Source organism: Lineus longissimus, chromosome 12 (assembly GCF_910592395.1).
Source record: "Lineus longissimus chromosome 12, tnLinLong1.2, whole genome shotgun sequence".
In the NCBI taxonomy this organism is placed as follows: domain Eukaryota; kingdom Metazoa; phylum Nemertea; class Pilidiophora; order Heteronemertea; family Lineidae; genus Lineus; species Lineus longissimus.
In genome coordinates, this window is record NC_088319.1 from 323332 (window position 1) to 340869 (window position 17538).

The 17538-nt window shown below is 40.5% G+C and overlaps 2 protein-coding genes and 1 long non-coding RNA gene across 8 annotated transcripts in view; 1 reads left to right on the plus strand and 2 right to left on the minus strand.

Annotated features, from left to right (window-relative positions):
• Positions 1-16: 16 nt before the first annotated feature.
• Positions 17-11231, minus strand: LOC135497186 (E3 ubiquitin-protein ligase Midline-1-like). Its single transcript, XM_064786932.1, has 8 exons — positions 11027-11231; positions 4812-5688; positions 4442-4537; positions 2281-2537; positions 1978-2114; positions 1711-1868; positions 1261-1468; positions 17-1057 (listed from the first exon to the last, which is right to left on the minus strand). Exons 2-8 carry the CDS (start codon positions 5436-5438, stop codon positions 750-752), a joined length of 1791 nt encoding a protein of 596 aa, XP_064643002.1. The 5' UTR covers positions 5439-5688; positions 11027-11231; the 3' UTR covers positions 17-749.
• LOC135497340 (uncharacterized) lies at positions 7121-10442 on the minus strand. 3 transcript variants are annotated; one of them, XR_010448810.1, is made up of 4 exons: positions 10022-10442; positions 9289-9349; positions 8865-8937; positions 7121-8657 (listed from the first exon to the last, which is right to left on the minus strand). It is a non-coding gene; the product is annotated as an uncharacterized LOC135497340 (long non-coding RNA). The 3 variants fall into 3 exon arrangements; XR_010448811.1 differs by having other exon boundaries at positions 9920-10442; XR_010448809.1 differs by lacking the exon at positions 10022-10442 and having other exon boundaries at positions 7122-8657; positions 9289-9622.
• Positions 11232-12775: 1544 nt separating the features above from the next.
• LOC135496655 (uncharacterized) overlaps positions 12776-17538 on the plus strand; it is a 39245-nt gene continuing 34482 nt past the window's right edge. For all 4 annotated transcript variants that reach the window (XM_064786089.1, XM_064786090.1, XM_064786092.1 and 1 more), the window contains exon 1: positions 12776-12928. In XM_064786089.1, the coding sequence (XP_064642159.1) occupies positions 12886-12928 (43 nt within the window). In that variant the 5' untranslated portion in view covers positions 12776-12885. The remainder of the gene's footprint in view (positions 12929-17538) is intronic.

Genomic DNA, 17538 nt, shown 5'->3' on the forward strand with positions numbered 1-17538 from the left:
CAACAAAACTCTTGTTTTCATACTTTCCATTTTATTCACACAAATTATAAATTATAGAAGTACTTTGGCATGTAAGACACCCTGACTAGATAGTTATATCACACAGCTTGGAATAAACAATGATTAAGTAGCTGACATACAAGGATAGAAGGGACAAGTTGATTCATGTGAGTCAAACGGGAATGAACATTCAGCACTTTCCTGTAAGACTCGACCGAATCTTCTAAAATACTTCAAATGACTACTAACTTTAACTAGACATACTCTAGTTTTTGTTTCCATTCAGACGACATGGTCCCAGCCCACGCTAGAAGTATAGGATATCATAAACACGCAACGCAATAGTAGTTAGTCCCTTGAGTAACAAATGGTTTTATTAGATGAAGACTGACACACTTCCACTGCACTACCAGCCTTGGTTATAAACCAACTTCCAAATGTCACTTGCTTCTCAAGGGACGAGTTTCTAAGTAATCTCTCGGAAAGTAAGCAAACTTTGGCTCAAATGAATAGCATACTGTTCACACTTGGATAGGCATTATACTTTAAGAGTCAAGAGGGGCTGAAAGGGCAAATGTCTTGTGTCCCTGAAAATCTTGTTGTTGTGCAAGTTTGGCCTAAACAATGCTAAAGAATATGTAGTGTTTGCCCCAAAAACCAAAAGCAAGCAATGACACTTGGTTCTCCCAGCACCTTATCCTTTTTACGCCCGAGTTACATGTATGCCCAAGAGAAAGTAAACCCTCAGATTAATACGCTGAACTCTCCGTTTTGAGCACAACAGCTTCGGATAACTGACACGCCATATCATCCCCACTCGCCAACACCATAAATTCGTACTGCGTATTTGGCTCCAGTCCAAAAATTCTGTGATTATTCGTTCCGTGTGACGACATAGTTTTACTTTTCCAAATCCGCGGTGCGATGTTGACATTTGCTTCACGGTAGAGGAGATGGAACTCTAGTGTTGGTTCATGTTGGTGCTGTGAGGGGGCAGCACAGTAGAGTTGGATGGATGACGTGAAGGTTCGCGATCTCATCTGGTCAATGACTGGCACTGAAGATTAGAAAGTTTCAAATTTGAAATTGACATCAAAATTGTGTCTTATGTCATACACTGTCCATTAGTGGGCATGTTTCTCAATCACTTGGGCTACTTTCTGACCTCCAGCCTGACATCTTGGAAGTCTGTTTTTGTCATTTCAAAGCCAAAGTCGTGGCTAGAGTGACAACATCTCAATTCTATAATTCCACACTTACCAGAGATCTCTGTGTCCGTGGTGTCCAATGTTGCCACGGCAACATCCTCACAGCTACCACTCTCACCCGCTGGGTTGACAGCTTTTATGGAGAAATAATACATGGTTCCAGTCTGTAGGTACGGCATGATGACAGCGGACGCATTCTGTCCCACCAGCAGGTTGAAGACTTTTCGTTCTTCTTGAGGCGTTTTGAAGACCTCCACTTTCTGGTGGAGAAAAGTTTAAAAGTGACGACGATTTAAATGCTTGAAGTCAAGAAAGATGATGGTCATCGAATGTCAGGTGTTGGGGTTCTAAGTTCTCATATAAAAACACTTTTTTGATAGCTGTTGATTCAGCTATTTGCCAGAGAGCTCTCCATCATTACCTTTTCTTGGTAACAACTACAATTTGCATGATTATTGTTGTTTTTTTTGGAATAGGCCTAAATAACGAATTTCAAACGAACCTTTGTCATCCTGTTTATCTCCTCCTCTGTACTGTAATAAACATGATACGTGTCGACCAAGTCGTCCATCTTGTCGGTTGCCATGGGCGACAGGACCAGGATGACTGTGTTCCAGGATCGTGAACACTTGTTTACATCAATCGCAGGGGTCGACGGGGCTGAAAGTTTGTACAGAAAAACAATGACTAAATACACCAAAACTGTGGGTCAAATCATATGTCAACCGAAATAGTGCTTTTGAAATTAACAACGAAGTTTGAAACTTACCCCTGAGGTAGTTTAGGTCACGGAGTAACGTCCTTTCCTTCCTGAAGTCAACAGCCTTGACCTTTGGTGACCCACACTCAACGTCTGCTGAGGACTCCACGCTAATGTCGGACACTTTCACTGTCCCAATGATGACCCTAAAAATAATGGTGAACAAAATACCAGCAGGGCTCAGTTGTTTAACAGATTTTATGATTTTTCAGGATTCAACCTGTGGGCTTTGACTCGCGGTAGCTGGTTGAGCAGTGTTCACCACTGGGATGTGCGACTTCACCACTGGGATGTGAGACAACCATCTCTTACCTCTCATTCACACTATGTGCCAACTGCAGAAATGCTGCCGCATCTGTCTCCTGCAACAACTCCTTAGCGTATTGAGCGAGACTCAACGCCTTGACGGAATGACGCTGATACTCATTAATGAAATCTTCGACGGTTGTGCTCTTGATCCGTGCCTCGTATTCAAGGTCCTGCATGAAGTAGCGTCGCTTATCTTCAATTTCGCTCAGAAGTGAGTTGCATTCGTCGTTGATCTGTTTTCTCCTCCTCTCAATGGAGAGCTGGAAAAGGGATGAGAAATCAAAAAATGAATTTCTAGTCCGTGATGTATCATCTTGAACCATTGAAAGGTTAACAGTCATTACCATGTCAAAATATACCTTCCGAGACCACTTTTACTGCAAAAAGGGTTACAAGCATGTCCCATGGAGGTTATGCCAGCTCCTTACTGGTTTTACAGTAGTTTGCAGCAGCCAAGAATGTTATCCCAGCTCCTGACTGGTTTTACAGTAGTTTGCAGCAGCCAAGAATGTTATCCCAGCTCCTGACTGGTTTTACAGTATTGTTCAGCAGCCAAGAAAGTTATCCCAGCTCCTGACTGGTTTTACAGTATTGTGCAGTAGCCAGGAAAGTTATCCCAGCTCCTGACTGGTTTTACAGTATTGTGCAGCAGCCAAGAAAGTTATCCCAGCTCCTGACTGGTTCTACAGACTTTGCATTTAGACTTCTTTCTTTTTTGTTTTGATTTTAATTGAGGACTTTGAATCAGAAAGACATCTCTAGATTTTGTATCTGTTTACAGATGCTAGTATTTTGTAACCAGTTGTTCAATATTCCAACAGTGGTATTGACCTGTTTGAAATGGACACGGTGTCCCACTTCCAAGGAAATGATGCATAAGAAGGCCTCAATTACACTTGAACTAGGTTTTGCTTCTAGTCTTGTGGCCATTCAATGGGAACAGTTCAAGGTTTAAAATAGACGTGATAAAAGGGCAGTCACGGCCAAGCGAATGTTGGCATGTACACAGTTATATCTACGCAACAGAGGAATGAGAGCTGGATATCCAGTAGCAACTGGTTCCAGGTGTCTATAAAGTTGGCCGCTCGCCAGACTTGCAGAAACTGGGGTTTTCTAAACAAATCTCACCTTTAGCAAGTTTCCAGCAGCCAACAAGAAAGTGGGTTTTCTAAACATTCAAATCACGAAATCATGGCAAAAGTAAATAAATTATATATGTTTTCCAGAGAGCTGACTCCCACCCTTGAAATTCACATTCAACTCATTCTGAAGGAGTTCTGATTGCTATGGGATTTCAAGTCCTAGCAAAATGGTGGTGCCTATGGTCAACCCCTTCAACCATCAGATTTCAAGCCATTTTGTAAGAGGCATCCAACGTCCCCATCGATATCTCAGGGACCAACTCAGTACAGCTATGTGCAACTTAAAATAATTGGTAAAACTCCAAACCTTCGCATAACATACATCATCTCAAAGAGACGCAATTTGTACCATGTGATGTTTCAGGTAAATAATGATACTAATCAACCCGGTACCTAAGAGCATTCGTACATTACGATGTTATTATTGTGTTCATCCTTGACGTGTGATCCTTTTTGGAATGATTCCAGGACAGTTATCCTTGAGCGGAATACTTATATCTTAGAGTCATATCCTTCTCATTTCTGCATGTTTGTAGAATCCATATTCCTGTATCAAGCACTTTTCCAAACCTCCTTCCACGGCAGATAGACATGAATCAAACTGACATGACTCAAAGTGGGCTGTAAGTGGCATATTGAGATATTTCAAAAGACCCAGAGGCACTGGTATAACATGAAAGCTTGATTTGGGGAACTTTTTTCTGTGTACCCATATGCCATCCATCAAATAACATTTCAGACTAATCTGAGATGGTCGTATTTCACCCGAGTCTTAAAGGGAGACTATAAGCAGGAACCAGCTAGTTCAGTTTAAGTCACATGAAGTGGCTGATAGGGGGCTCGCCTAACTCACAGCACATCGAAACTATTCACATAGTACAAGGCATACACTTTTTGTTGAATGGAACAGAACCCAGTCCCCTGACTATTTACCTGAACATAATGAACTTAACCCCCCCCCCCCCCCATCTCCTGCCTATTGTCCCCCTTAAAGGCTGAGTTTCCAACAAGTGAGTCCCTACCTTTATTTCTTCGAGTCGCTTTTCCCCGTCACCCACAGCAACCGAGAACAATTCTTGTGACCTGTCCAGTTTCTTGATATTCTCGGACAGAAGCTCCTGGAAGAAATTCACAGTTCAAATGATTAGAAAGCCTTAAAGGGACATTCAGTTAATTCACACTCCTGTGTTAAACTCTTAAAGGGATACCTAAGGAAGCTACCAAATTTGTTCTGAAGTTTCACTATTAAAGGGACACTCAGGCAGCCTGCAAACTGAGCATTGATTTTACCCTACCCTTACTGCATTCTTCAGTTGACCTGTTAAGTTCTGCTGCCATAACTGTTGCATCTGCAAAAAAGTGCTGATACTCAAACCCGATACTAATCCTTACCATCAAGAGCACCTTTGCTTCATCCAACGACTTCAGATCGTGACCTTCATGCGTCTTCAGCTCAAAACAGACCAGGCATCCAAGAGACAAACACGTCATGCAATAAATATTTGCCTTCTCCTTGTGTTCGCTACACTTTGGGACCCTGGGACGAGGGTTCTCCCGAGGTTCCGTCAGAAGATGCTCGGTAAACGGTGGGCGATTTGGGTGTGACAGCTCTAAACATTGTGAGCAATAGGAGGCGTTACAGTCCTGGCAAGATCGCTTGGCTCGTCTGGGCATACCCTGACACATCTGGCACAAGATCGAGGTCTCCAAGTCACAGGGATTTTCCACTGCCTCTATTTCACCACCTTCCGCACCTGCAGGTGGTGTCCCCTGTTGTAGCCGATCAATAATGTTCTCGAGCGTGATCACCCGCGGGAGATTCTCAACGCCCCCGCTGACGTACGATTGGTCACGACAGACTGGACACTTGATGAAATTGCGATCAAACAGGCGTACAGCGCATCCGCGGCACAAGACATGCGAACATGGCATGATGATCGGAATTTGAAAATAGTCCAAACAGACTGGACATATCAGTTCTTCTCTTAGTTCATCCCGATCAGATCGGTTCGGATCCATAACTGATATTTCTCTCTGCGCTCAAACTCCTATAACCAGTTGCTAATATCAATGTTTGCAACTCCAATTTTAGTCAACATGATTTTTCAATCTTGAATATCGCGGGGAGTCCCTCCTTGGCAGAACGTCACTTATAACCTCGCGGCATGAGTGAAGAAATCGGTTGAATTTTCCAAATTTGAGTCCATTATATTTGCTTCCTGGGCAGTCTTTCTTCCAACATAACAAACCCATTTTGTGGGTTTAGGACCTGCAAAAGATAATGAAACAAAAATTAACTGGAAACTTTGACAAATCACAACAGAATCCCAGAACATCCTCTTCACAACCACACGACAGGAACTCTGAACTGGAACTGACAAATGCTGTCCTTGACATGCTTGTAGAGATGGTAGTGTGGCGGGGTGATGTAGCCGCCAGACCCTGAGATCTTCCCCAGCCGTCAGTATCTTGGAGACGGTCCCTCTTTAGGGAAGCTGCACAGTTGGTAAACTCCCATGTGTGTATGTTGGTTTTTCGGCTAATAAAAGCATCAGTATTCGCGAGATACGCTGTCTCTATATTTATAAGAAATCCTGTAGCGGACAGAAAACGGCCCGTTACAGTAGCCTTGGACTACCATAGTGCAGTTATTATGCATGCAAATTTGTTGAAACTTGGTAGTTGTAGTATTTGTATATCTGTTTACACAATGGTATTGTTGAAATTTATGCTCAGTTTGCAACAAATCGAGTCAGGGACTCTATACAGGCAGCAGTGAGGTTGTCAAGATAAAGTTACATGAAATTTCCAATAGGGGTCTCCAATCTCACAGTTCATCAAAACTAACCATGCTTGCAGGAGGGATCAAACATGACCTAGTGGTGCCCTTACTGTGTATATAAGTCGCCCAAAGATGGCCAATTCAACCTCCGTGCTCCTGCCTATAGTCCCCCTTTAAACGAAGGCACAAATGAAAGCAGTACTAGTATGAACAAGCCTATCGGCGTCTGATTCACAATGTGGTTTGTGAGGAGTGTCATAGTCGTCAACAGTGTAGCTTACGTATTTCGAAGACCAGTGGAATTGGCGGCGTCAAATTATTAGTGAAATTTATAATTTACAAATTACAAATTACAAATCGTTTATTGAAACCGTGTAAAAAGTTACATTTTACATAAGATGAAAGTACAATGACCATAAGCATGATGAACTAAATAACTGGTGTGACATTGTTGTGGATTTGGTGGTGTGCAGCTGGAGGAGTGGACAATGTCACAACCAGGGTTCCTACATTATATACAGTGGAACCTCCGTTAGAAGACACCTCTCTATTAAAGACAACCTTTCCAATAAGGACACTAGTTTTGGTCCCAAATTGGTTGTTTCCATTCAATTTTGACTTCTCTAATCAGTCTTTGGGTGTTCCGAATGCTTGACACATTTCGAACATGTTTTGGTTGGAAACAACCCTACAGTCTTACACTTATGGCTGAATGAATGACAGTGCATTTTCGTGTGAGCTCGGTGACGAAATGCTGCGACACTATTCGTCACCAACATGCTTGATGGGTGGTGCCATCTGCACAAAGGACGATGAATTAAATAACTGATGTGACATTGTCGCTGCATTTGCAGGTGTCCACATCGAGGAGGAGATGATGTCACTACATGTACCAGGGTTTGTACTTTCATATACAGTGGACCTACTTTTTGTGGACACCTTTCTATTGAGGACAACCTCTTTAATAAGGACAGTAGTTTTTGGTTCCAAATTGGTTGTTTCCATTCAACTCGACTTCTCAGTTTAGGACACCTCTCTGTTAAAACAGCACTTTTCAGTCCCTGGGGCATTTCTGGAAATTTCATGCTATAGAGCAATTGGTTCAGCTAAGTGACAAGAACAGTACTATAAGACGGTTTTAAAAAGTTGAAAATTATTTATTTAAATGACATATGATTATGAATGGTTCAGCAGTAATTGGCAGTGTGCATTATGTAATGAAATATGATTTACATAATATAACATTTTTGTGACAAATAGTACAGATGATGGATAAATCGATACAGTGGATAGCTGTTAGAATATGCAATACATGCAATAGCATTTGTTTTTATTGAGATTTTGCGAGAACCAAGTGGTATTTTGACAAGATAATAGAAAGCCAATAACACTACAAGAACATGACTTCAATACATTGACATTGTAGTACTTGGTATACTAAAAATATTCAAAGATGGGTATCTTGAGTTAAAGTACAAGATGTATGAATGAAGGAGGCACTCGGGTAAGAAATGGTGTCGCTAATGAAAGATTAGAACAGTCCGTCTCAACCTGCCAAGCTCAGAGCGACATGCGCCTGGTTTTGCTGTGACGGGTCACATATACAAAGTTTACATAAAACAAGATTTGTATGTTTATTTAGGAGGAGTACAAAAGTTGTATATAAAATGCCGACTTCATAATGATTTATAGGACACAAAATTTGACATGACAGCATTTTATAAAATATGAATAATATATAATGAGAATAGTTTTGTAGCACCAATGATTTGAAAATACTGAATTTATTTATTGCATGAATAGAACACAAAAAACAGGATGATTACATGATTGTCACATGCGTGAAATATATTGTCATGGATGGGCATTGGGAACAAAAAGAATTGCTGTTATCAGCTGCATTGGTAGCGATTGCTTTAGCTGATTTTCAGAAACTGACAGGAATGAGAATGTTGATATAGTGTTGAAAAAATATTTTTATGACATACATTGCATTCAAATAACACTAAGAAGTAGACGAGTACTAATTTCGCACACTTGAAAATATATGGACATTGACTGTCACTGGTAGTGGTAGTAGAGTAATTACATGCCATCAGCAGCACTAATTCAGACAGTTTTCGCTGTGCTTCAGTAACCGACTGGAATGACTAAGTTTGATTGTGCTGAAATGATACATAATAACGTACATTGCATAAACAAAATGATTACAAGATTTGTACTGTCTTGAAATATATGGACAGGGACAGTCACTGGAAGTTTGACATGCCATCAGTTGCATTGCTCCCGACAGTTTTCACTGTGCTTCAGTAACTGACTGGAATGACTAAGTTTGATTGTTCTGTATTTGCCTCCATTTGGATTTTGTGAACAAAAGTTACTAACCTTGTGTAACTGAAGTGTCGAATTCGCCTTGGTCGAAATGATAATACAGTAAATAAATCTATTGAATGTTGCTGAAAAGAAAACATTTACTACGTTAGAAGCCATGTACATGATAACACCACCACCACCATTATCAATATCATCACAAGTCAACTGGGGAATATGTGTGATATTTGTTCAAAACTTGCGTATATGGTATTTGCAGGTCTTTTGTATTGTAACATATTTTTCACTTTCAAAATTAACTTTTTTACTCGAAATTATGAATCAATACTAACCGTAAGAAGTGTATGAAATTACAGAAGGCCTTCGTCGAAAAATGTAATGTACTTGTACTCATTCGTGTCATACCTGAAAGCAGCACAGCATAACAGTGAAATTACCGTGACATCAATGGATGTCAAACTAACGTAGTAACGTAAATTTGAATTCGAAGTGCACAATTTCACAATTAAGGTTTTGAACACATTGAGAACTGAAAAACTTCATACAAATGCTTTCACACCAATGATATGATTGTGGCGCTCCTGATGAGGTATCGCCCTCTGCTAAGCAGCTTTGGTCGTAACTAGGGTAAATGTTTTTTTCAAGTGATATGAGCGATGCAATACCTTAGTTACCACCAGCGCCACGTAGCAGTCAATGAAGTTGTGCTGGTACCCCATTAACGTCATGCTTCAAATTTGAAGAAATTGATATTACCTTCATCAAGTATGTAATATTACACCAGGCCTTTGTCGAAAATGTAGATCTCGAAGTCTAACTGTAATGAAAGAAAACATCAATGTGACAATATGGTCTACTATGTATGAGGGGGAGAACGGGTATTTTCGGGACACTGGGATGGGCCGAAAATAACTGTCGGGATTCGGGATACGATAGACACCCTTATTTTAGCGGGATTCGAGACAAGCCGTGTTTTGCGTCACGATTCGGCTAAAATTGCGTATTGGGAAACGGGATAAGCCTTTTTTCCTAACGGGACGTCGAAACAGTTACCCCCCTTCCCCGTTCCCACCCTCATGACATGTAGCATTGTTTGTAGGCCTATCAGTATTGTTACTCACAATCTATTTTTTTGTAATTGATACTGGTAGTATCAATGTGAAATATGCCACACGTTGGGAGCATGCAAGGCCTAGTACAATACACCATCATCACAATCAAATATTTCAATAATACACTGTCAACGAGAGTGAATGTTCAACCATCAATCACGTGCATTGTAGTGTACATCCCCCATCCCATGACGGCTTGCGCCCCGCTGACACGACGAGCACATGGCTGAGCCAATCCATCGCCTATACACTACTTTACAAAAATCGACACCTACTGAAACTTTCACTAATTATTCTCGGAAATGTACTTTATCGTTACATTAATAAATGCACATTCGAATTTCAAAACTACCACTTATTTTTGCCGTGAAACTGACCTGAGTTATCGAAACACCGTTACTGCGAAAAGAGGAAGAAGCAGGTCCGCATTTATCGAAATATTGCTAAATATAATTGTCAAAATGTCGACCAAATTACCAATTAAATCACAATAAACTTATCAAATGTTCACTCATGCCTTTGGGTGAAAAAATACTGATTTTTCAATCATTCTCAATTTTACAAATCACCAATCACAAAAAGAAATAATGATGCAATTACCCAAACTAGATGAGATTTGACCACTGGTATAATTCCGCCATCTTGGATATCGGCATCGTCACCACCACTTCAAATTCTAAAGTCTTATTCAGGCCTAATATGTGTCACCTGCTGTGGTAAAATGGCTTGTTTTATCAATAAATAACAAAATATGATCTTTGTAAATAAAATCGGAGATCTTCTGGTGTGTTTTTATGTGAATTTATTACGAACTATCAATGCAGCGCAGGGCAGCCATCGTGTTTTCATGCGTAGTGGCGATGCGATAGCCATCCGCGGCACTGCTTTTCAAGATGGTGGCAATTGCCCAGTGCTAGAGGCATTAAGGAAAATTGAGAGCAGGCCCCTAATGAATGAACTCTCAACGATATCGATATATTTTCGTAATTCCAGCACAACTGTTCAACAATGAACGTCCACCGACAATCCCACTTAACGAATATTAATATCAATTCATATCATGTATCTTAAAACGCTTTTATTTCATTTTAAAAAGAGTTATCGAGTGAACGATGACCTCCTACCGTACCCTCGAAATAAACAGCCAAAATGACCACAAAAACACCTTTTTAGAAAAAAACAGCGATTTTTACGAAATAAATGTCATCAGAGACGAAACTAGACACTAATTTAGCTAGGTATGCACAGTAATAGTACCTGAAGTGATCGATTTCAAGGAGAAAATACACTGAAAACAACTTTTCAGGAACAGAAATAAGATCACATTGTGAATAATAAACACCTGAAGATCTCCGTGCATGCTCAACAAGATGGGAACTCACCGCTCAGAATCTTATTGCCTGCTGGATCAGTGTTCAGCTAACAGTACGAGTCGTGTGGTAGTTCCTCACTAACGAGAAAGCTCAGTTCTTCTCAGTTCCTGATTGATAAATACTGCGTTTATACCGTGTCTTATTGATGGTATGAGAGGACGGGTAAACACATGTTTTGCCAACTTCAGTTCATACCTCCTGTAATATCCGACTAGCTAGGTGCAGATAGGCATACCATCAGCTGATGGTAGGCTGGCATCTTGCCAGGGTAGAATCTCGAATTTGCTTACAGATGGAAAAACAGTGTATGTAATCCCAGGCATTCCTTGTGGTAAGAATTTTGAATAAATAAATGCCAGTCTTTATCATTTTTTGTCTGTATACCTTGGACCGGGCATATATTCTAAGTTTGTACCTTACCTAGCCTTACTCTAGGATGGTACACAACATACTTAGTAGAACCTCTCTATCAAGGACACCCTTCTGACAAATACTGTCCTTAGTTCAGAGGTGTCCAGATTAAAGGAGTCGGCTTGTAAAGAAATGATTAATATGACAATAAAAGAAGTGTCCCTTATACACCGGGTGTCCTGTTAACAGGGGTGGTTGTGTCCTCTGCACACAACAATAGAGCAACATTAGTCAGCCCCAACAGTGTCCTTAAAAGAGAGGTGTCCTGGTTACAGAGGTACGGTGAATTAATCAGTTGGCTAGTTAATCGGAAAATATAATCACAAATTAGTTCAACCCCTGTATTGAAAAGAGTGAAATCATGAAAAATCATAACTGCCCTTTAACACCTTCAGCGCCGAACCAACGTGGCCCAAATCCCCCTCTTTGAGCTGGTTATCGGAGTCTCGTAGACTTCATGAAAGAACTACGCCATCGCCATCTTCAGGGCAAGGGAGGAACTGAAGACAGTCTTCTCAACCTGACCAGATAACCAGCTGGCAGAGGGTAGTTTGTTTCAGAGTTTTTATGTTGTGTCAAGGCCTTCACAATCTGAATAGATAAGCAGCTGGCAGAGGTTGGTTGTTACGTAGGCTGTCATGTCGTCTCCAAAGTTCATTAGCGGTAACTATGGGCGGTTATTTCCACATAAATAGAGGTTGTCTCAAATAGACATTTATGGCTCGAATAGACGTTTGGTGGCGCTCGTTTTAACGGAGACGTACCTGAAATAAACATAATATTATGTCGTATCTCAAATAGACATACACTCGAATAGACGTTTGGTGGCGCTCGTATCTCAAATAAACATAACCTCTTTTTCTTTTCCCATGCACTAGCGACATCTAGGGGAAATGATACAAACTAGTTATTGCGCTATCCAATCAAAAAAGTTTTCACATTCACATAAAACACCTTTGATTGGCTGCCAAGAATAGATCCCGGAAATACCCAATGCAGGCAAAATTTAACACCTCTGCAATTTGTGGTGTATTAATATGTCTTTTTGTTACCTAGTGCAGCGGTTTTAATCATTCTGCATTATATAATCCGGAGTTAAATTGCATTCGAACTTCATAGTCTGGATTAACTCAACAAATAAGTTATGTTTTTATTGTAAAAATAAATTTTCTTGATAATTCGATGGCCATTTTTGATATATGATTGCAAATAAAACTTAAGTCGAATCAAAAGTTTGGGACTATTTTTGGAGAACTGTTGCACTGGCGCTATTTTGCTGCAGAGGTTAAACAATCGATACGACTTTTCAATAGAGATTCGTAAACAATTCTGTATACAAAACTCATTTCCACATGTTGGATACGAATGAAAACAAGTTTTAAAGACTGGAGTAATTCCTAAGTTTTCGCTATGGATTTCTGCCTTATCCCTGGATTTTATCAACGCATAAGTCAAAGATGAAGGGACATACTTTTAAAATAACTTTGGGGCTGATAGAAGGTAAGATATTCTACTTTTAAATCGGTTTTGAGGCACTTCTTAAAAAATATTGTGAGACTGTCACTTCGCTGTTCAAAATATAGTGTCACTAACTGTACTGTACCGGCCTACATTGTTGCATCCTGGAGTAAGTTGATGGTTTATGGTTGATATTTACGATCCCGAAAGGAAATGAAGTGGCTTGATTGCATTCAATTCAACAATGAAATAAATGGCACATCAGCCATCAGGGAAGCTTGTTCCACAATGTCAATGACCATGATGATGATGTCATTGTTGTATCATGGAGGCCTATGCCCCCTTCCCCTTCTATTTTTCAGAGCCTGGTGTTAGTATTTCATTATAGGTCAACTGATCATACTTTTGGGAAGGAAATTGAATTCAAATTTCATGATAATATGGTAGGCCTACAGAATTGCATTGGCCTAACGTCATGGCAAATTCATAGTTCCCATCCTAAGTCTATATTACTGCAAGCACAGCTTGGAGGAGGAGTCTGTTACCATGACAACTACATATGCCATGCCCTACCACATTGTTATAACCTGGTAAACAGGCACGTTACAACCTTGCAAACAGGTGAGCGTTCTGAGCCATAACATGCCTAATATTGCGAGTGGCATAACGAACATAAGAACGTGTGGCTCGTGACCACCCAGTCTTTTACATGTATTTGCTGCTAGTCTGTGGCCCTCGAAGGCCCGCCCATGCCCCCCCATTCAATGCCACAGACAGTTTGAGCTATGAATATGATCTGTGATGAGTGTCAGTGACTTGGGGATCATCTCATGTGCAGTGTGTCAGGGCTGTCCGCGTGGCACAGTGAAACATCAGCGCCTCTCACCTCTGAGGTCCTGGGTTCGATTCCATATCGGCCCCGGTACACTCACGTGATAGAGAGAGAGCGACTCTCTTCGAGAGCGTAGCTTTCCTTCAGGGTCTCCGGTTTCCTCCTACCTACATTACAATCGCCAAATATTGTTTTTTTGAGCTAAATGTCCTAGTTGGCGCTCAGCTCTCAACTCAATATTTAAAAAAAAATTCCTTTGCAGTGTCAGATCAAAAAAAGTGTTTCCTATCTGTGTTCTGTCCTTCTTGATTGGTTACCCATTCCTACATGTAGTCCATTCTATAAAAATAGTGTTTTGAGTTCTACAGTATCAAGAGTGACATGCCTGGTGTTTCATTAGGAATTCTTTTGTAATGGGAAAATAAAGACAGCTCTGACAATACCATGATTTATCGTGTAATATCCCATCAGAAATTTCCTTAATGGTGCAACAATGAGAAGTGGTTTTTATGGACCAATTGACACCAATATTAGGCTTCTAATAACACCAGACTTTATCATTGAAAAATGATCATCACAGATCCGTCTGTTCAGAATTGGTCATTTTGTGTTTGAAAAATTGCCTTCTCGGAAAAAGGCATTTTAGTTGTGGATTCCTATTCCTCAACACAATGACACCTCCGTGTCTTGGGTCCGTTATGGCGCTAGGCTATTTTTGTCATTGAATTGTTGTTAAGTATTGCATGATACCTTTGAGGCAAGATATGCATGTAGCACGATTGGGACATAACGTCCGGAGACTTCAAGATCATTTTTCTTTGACACCCCTCCATCCGTTTGATTGGCATCTCTGAGAAACTCTGAGCCAACTAAACCAATGTTCAGTGTCTGATCAGCCTTTGGTACTGGTCAAGAAGTGGGACCGCAGACAGTGCAAGTGGGTTTTCCCTCACCCCAGGGCAATAAAAAAACACACTTATGGAGCACTAATTGCTAACCAAAGAGTTTTTTCTGGAGAGTGACTAATTATTGTAACCAATGCCTTGTGTATAGCCCGACAGGTGTGCACCTGAGAGATAGTTCTAAGCCCCCAAACCATGCTAACTTGATGACACTAGATCTTGACATTGTTGATGTTCACGACCCCTGTACTAAACCATTTAGGGCTTTGTCTAATAAGGTACTATTATTTGTGTGCAAGCAGGTTTGGCAGTGTGACAGCAAAAAATGTATGTAGGGCCTCCTAGTCCAATTCATGTAGTTGAATTGACCTGCTAGTGCTAATCACACCACAATCAGACTACATGTATATTGTATTTGGAGACCCGCATACTGTGAAACATTGAGGGTTAAAATACATCTAAAATCTAGTTCTTGGCCTTCTTCATGCATGTAGGCCTACACACTTGATGAAATATTGCCTACTACTGTATACTGAAAGGCAGATCCCTGTCCATCCTCCCATAGAAGGCCTTCATGTATGTCAGCTCTACTTTGATTGATAAATGTCCACATATTGTGTTGTTGTACAGAGATGAAATCTCTCAAGTGCTTCAGAGTGTCATCATGTTACCATTTTAGACACAAACTATAGGCCGGAATCAACTCGGACATGCCTGGAGTGTTGAAATTCAAACTGGCTGATTTCTGACCATGACCTTCTAAGTCTCAAAGCAATTTCTTCTGTTTCAAGTTGTCTGTCATGACACAGTGTTTACTTAGTTTTAAGATTGTCCTAAATAGTTTGCATTTTGGGGACAAACTCTTAAGGACAGTCTATGTGACCTCATTTCCTTGAGACTGTCCTCATCAGTTTTGTTGGCTGCTGTAGAAGGGACCATCTCGTAATATCTTGCAGCCACAAAGGGCAGGCATCTACCCCCCTTAATCAACTATAACGTGAGCACAAAATATTGGCTCAAACATACAGATTGTTTTTTCACAAGAACATGTAAGCGTTTAATACGTATGATAGATTACAGAAAGTAATTAGGTGTAGACTTACTGTTATAAAGTTATAAACTTGCGTCACAGCCAGACAGACTGCACGTTTTGCTTCATGTGAGATATAAAAAGGTGACATGCCAGCAGATCTAAGTGCTCAACAAAAAATGAATTAGTTGACAGAACAACTCGGACATTTCTATCGAGAACTACAAACCGACGCCTGCCAATAAACGCACTTAGTACTTGCTTCCGTATCATTACTTCTGTTGACGATTATATCAATCGTATCATAATTCGATCAGAAGTTACTTGCTAATCATATAAAATCTCAAGGTTTTTCATCGACCTTTCGTGGTCTAACGTGTCAACATTTATATCACTTACTGCGGCAGATGAACGCAGAATGGAGAACAGTTTTTGGTTAAGCGAGACGGTATCTTTTAAGAGCTCTGTCCAAAACATGTTGTTGGAGTGGAAACACATGATGAAATCATTTCAAGAAAGTTATGGAGACATCAACTTGAGACAATCTGGGTAGGGACTTGTAGCCTGGACTCACCAATGTCTCCTTCACCACTCCTTTTATTGCTGCTCATAACATTTCCACTTGATGATCTGGGCAAAATTGGAACCTGGTTTGCCAGTCAGTGAAAGTCATGGAAGCGAACTAAAAAACTTTAGGAATTATGGTTGAATTTATGGTGGAATTATCTGATTCAAGTTGTCAATCAGTTGTCACTGTTTCAGTTTTTTCTTGAGTTATTTAGATCATGGTCTAAAATGAAACACTTGGATTGACTTTTGATGCTCTCCTGGTTCAGCATTTAGAGATCACACTACATGCCATACCAACATGCAGTGTGACTGTGTTACAAAGTGATGAGGTCACAACATGGCAAGCCAGTCACCCCTGCTCTTCTTACCTTTTAATATTCAAAAGGTCTCGCATTGTTTTCATAATTTGAAATCGTCTGCACTCAGTGTCGCCCAAAGTTGTCATCGCTGTCATCATTTTGTCATTAACAATACATTAATCGAACTTTTTCCCCGTTAATTAATGGTTAATTGTGTGGTTGTTTGGTTAATTGCGGGTAATCTTTTGACCTGTCAGGTCAGTAGGAAATGGGCCAAGGTGAAATGACTCTGTAAGTAAGACAACTCAAGGACATTATCCACCATTCGTCTTCGTTAGACAGAGTCATGAGTGTGGTCAGACATGGGCTTCGTCCTGATTACAAACCCCAAATGAAAGGGAAATGAAGACTTGCCATTTTTTGTTGAGGGGTTAAAATGCACCAAAACGTCATGTAAACTTACGGTATGTTACAGTTGTCTTATGATGTCAGATAAGTTGTGTCTGACTTCACACAACACTGGATCAATCCTATGCTAAAAGTTGATTGGTCCCGAGTGAAAGTGTGTTTTTGTCAATGTGTGGAGGTGTGGAGGGGCTTTGGCCAGGATCCCCCTTGCCACATACAGAAGGGGTGCGACGATGACGACAGAAGCTGGTCACAGTGCCGGTTCTGATCACAGTTGATGACTTGACAGTGTTGTTGGTCTGTGACTGTCAAGTAGGCCCACAACATCTTGATGCCCAGTTTGTGGTACATTGTACGTGTATGAAATTATGATATGGCATCGTTCAAATAAGCCTAATCTCTGCGTAAGTGGGTCAATGATGATCAGAACGAGAGATACTGTGACAAAGAAGTCACTTGTTATGATGTGGAAACCAGGGCAAGTGAAAAAGAAACTGTTTTGAAGTTCTGTATAGGTGATTAACCCTTTGCATATGCAGTCTCAGATATATCACATCTCCGAATCAGTGTACGCAAAGTGTACATTTTCCTATGCATCCTGGAGATCTTTA

Coding starts and splice junctions, on each gene's coding strand:
- LOC135497186 (XM_064786932.1), bottom strand. CDS start 5,438: ATGGATCCGAACCGATCTGATCGGGATGAACTAAGAGAAGAACTGATA. Junction 4,538..4,811: donor AAGCAAAGGTGCTCTTGATG/GTAAGGATTAGT, acceptor AATTTCTTCCAG/GAGCTTCTGTCCGAGAATAT. Junction 2,115..2,280: donor GCACATAGTGTGAATGAGAG/GTAAGAGATGGT, acceptor CATTATTTTTAG/GGTCATCATTGGGACAGTGA.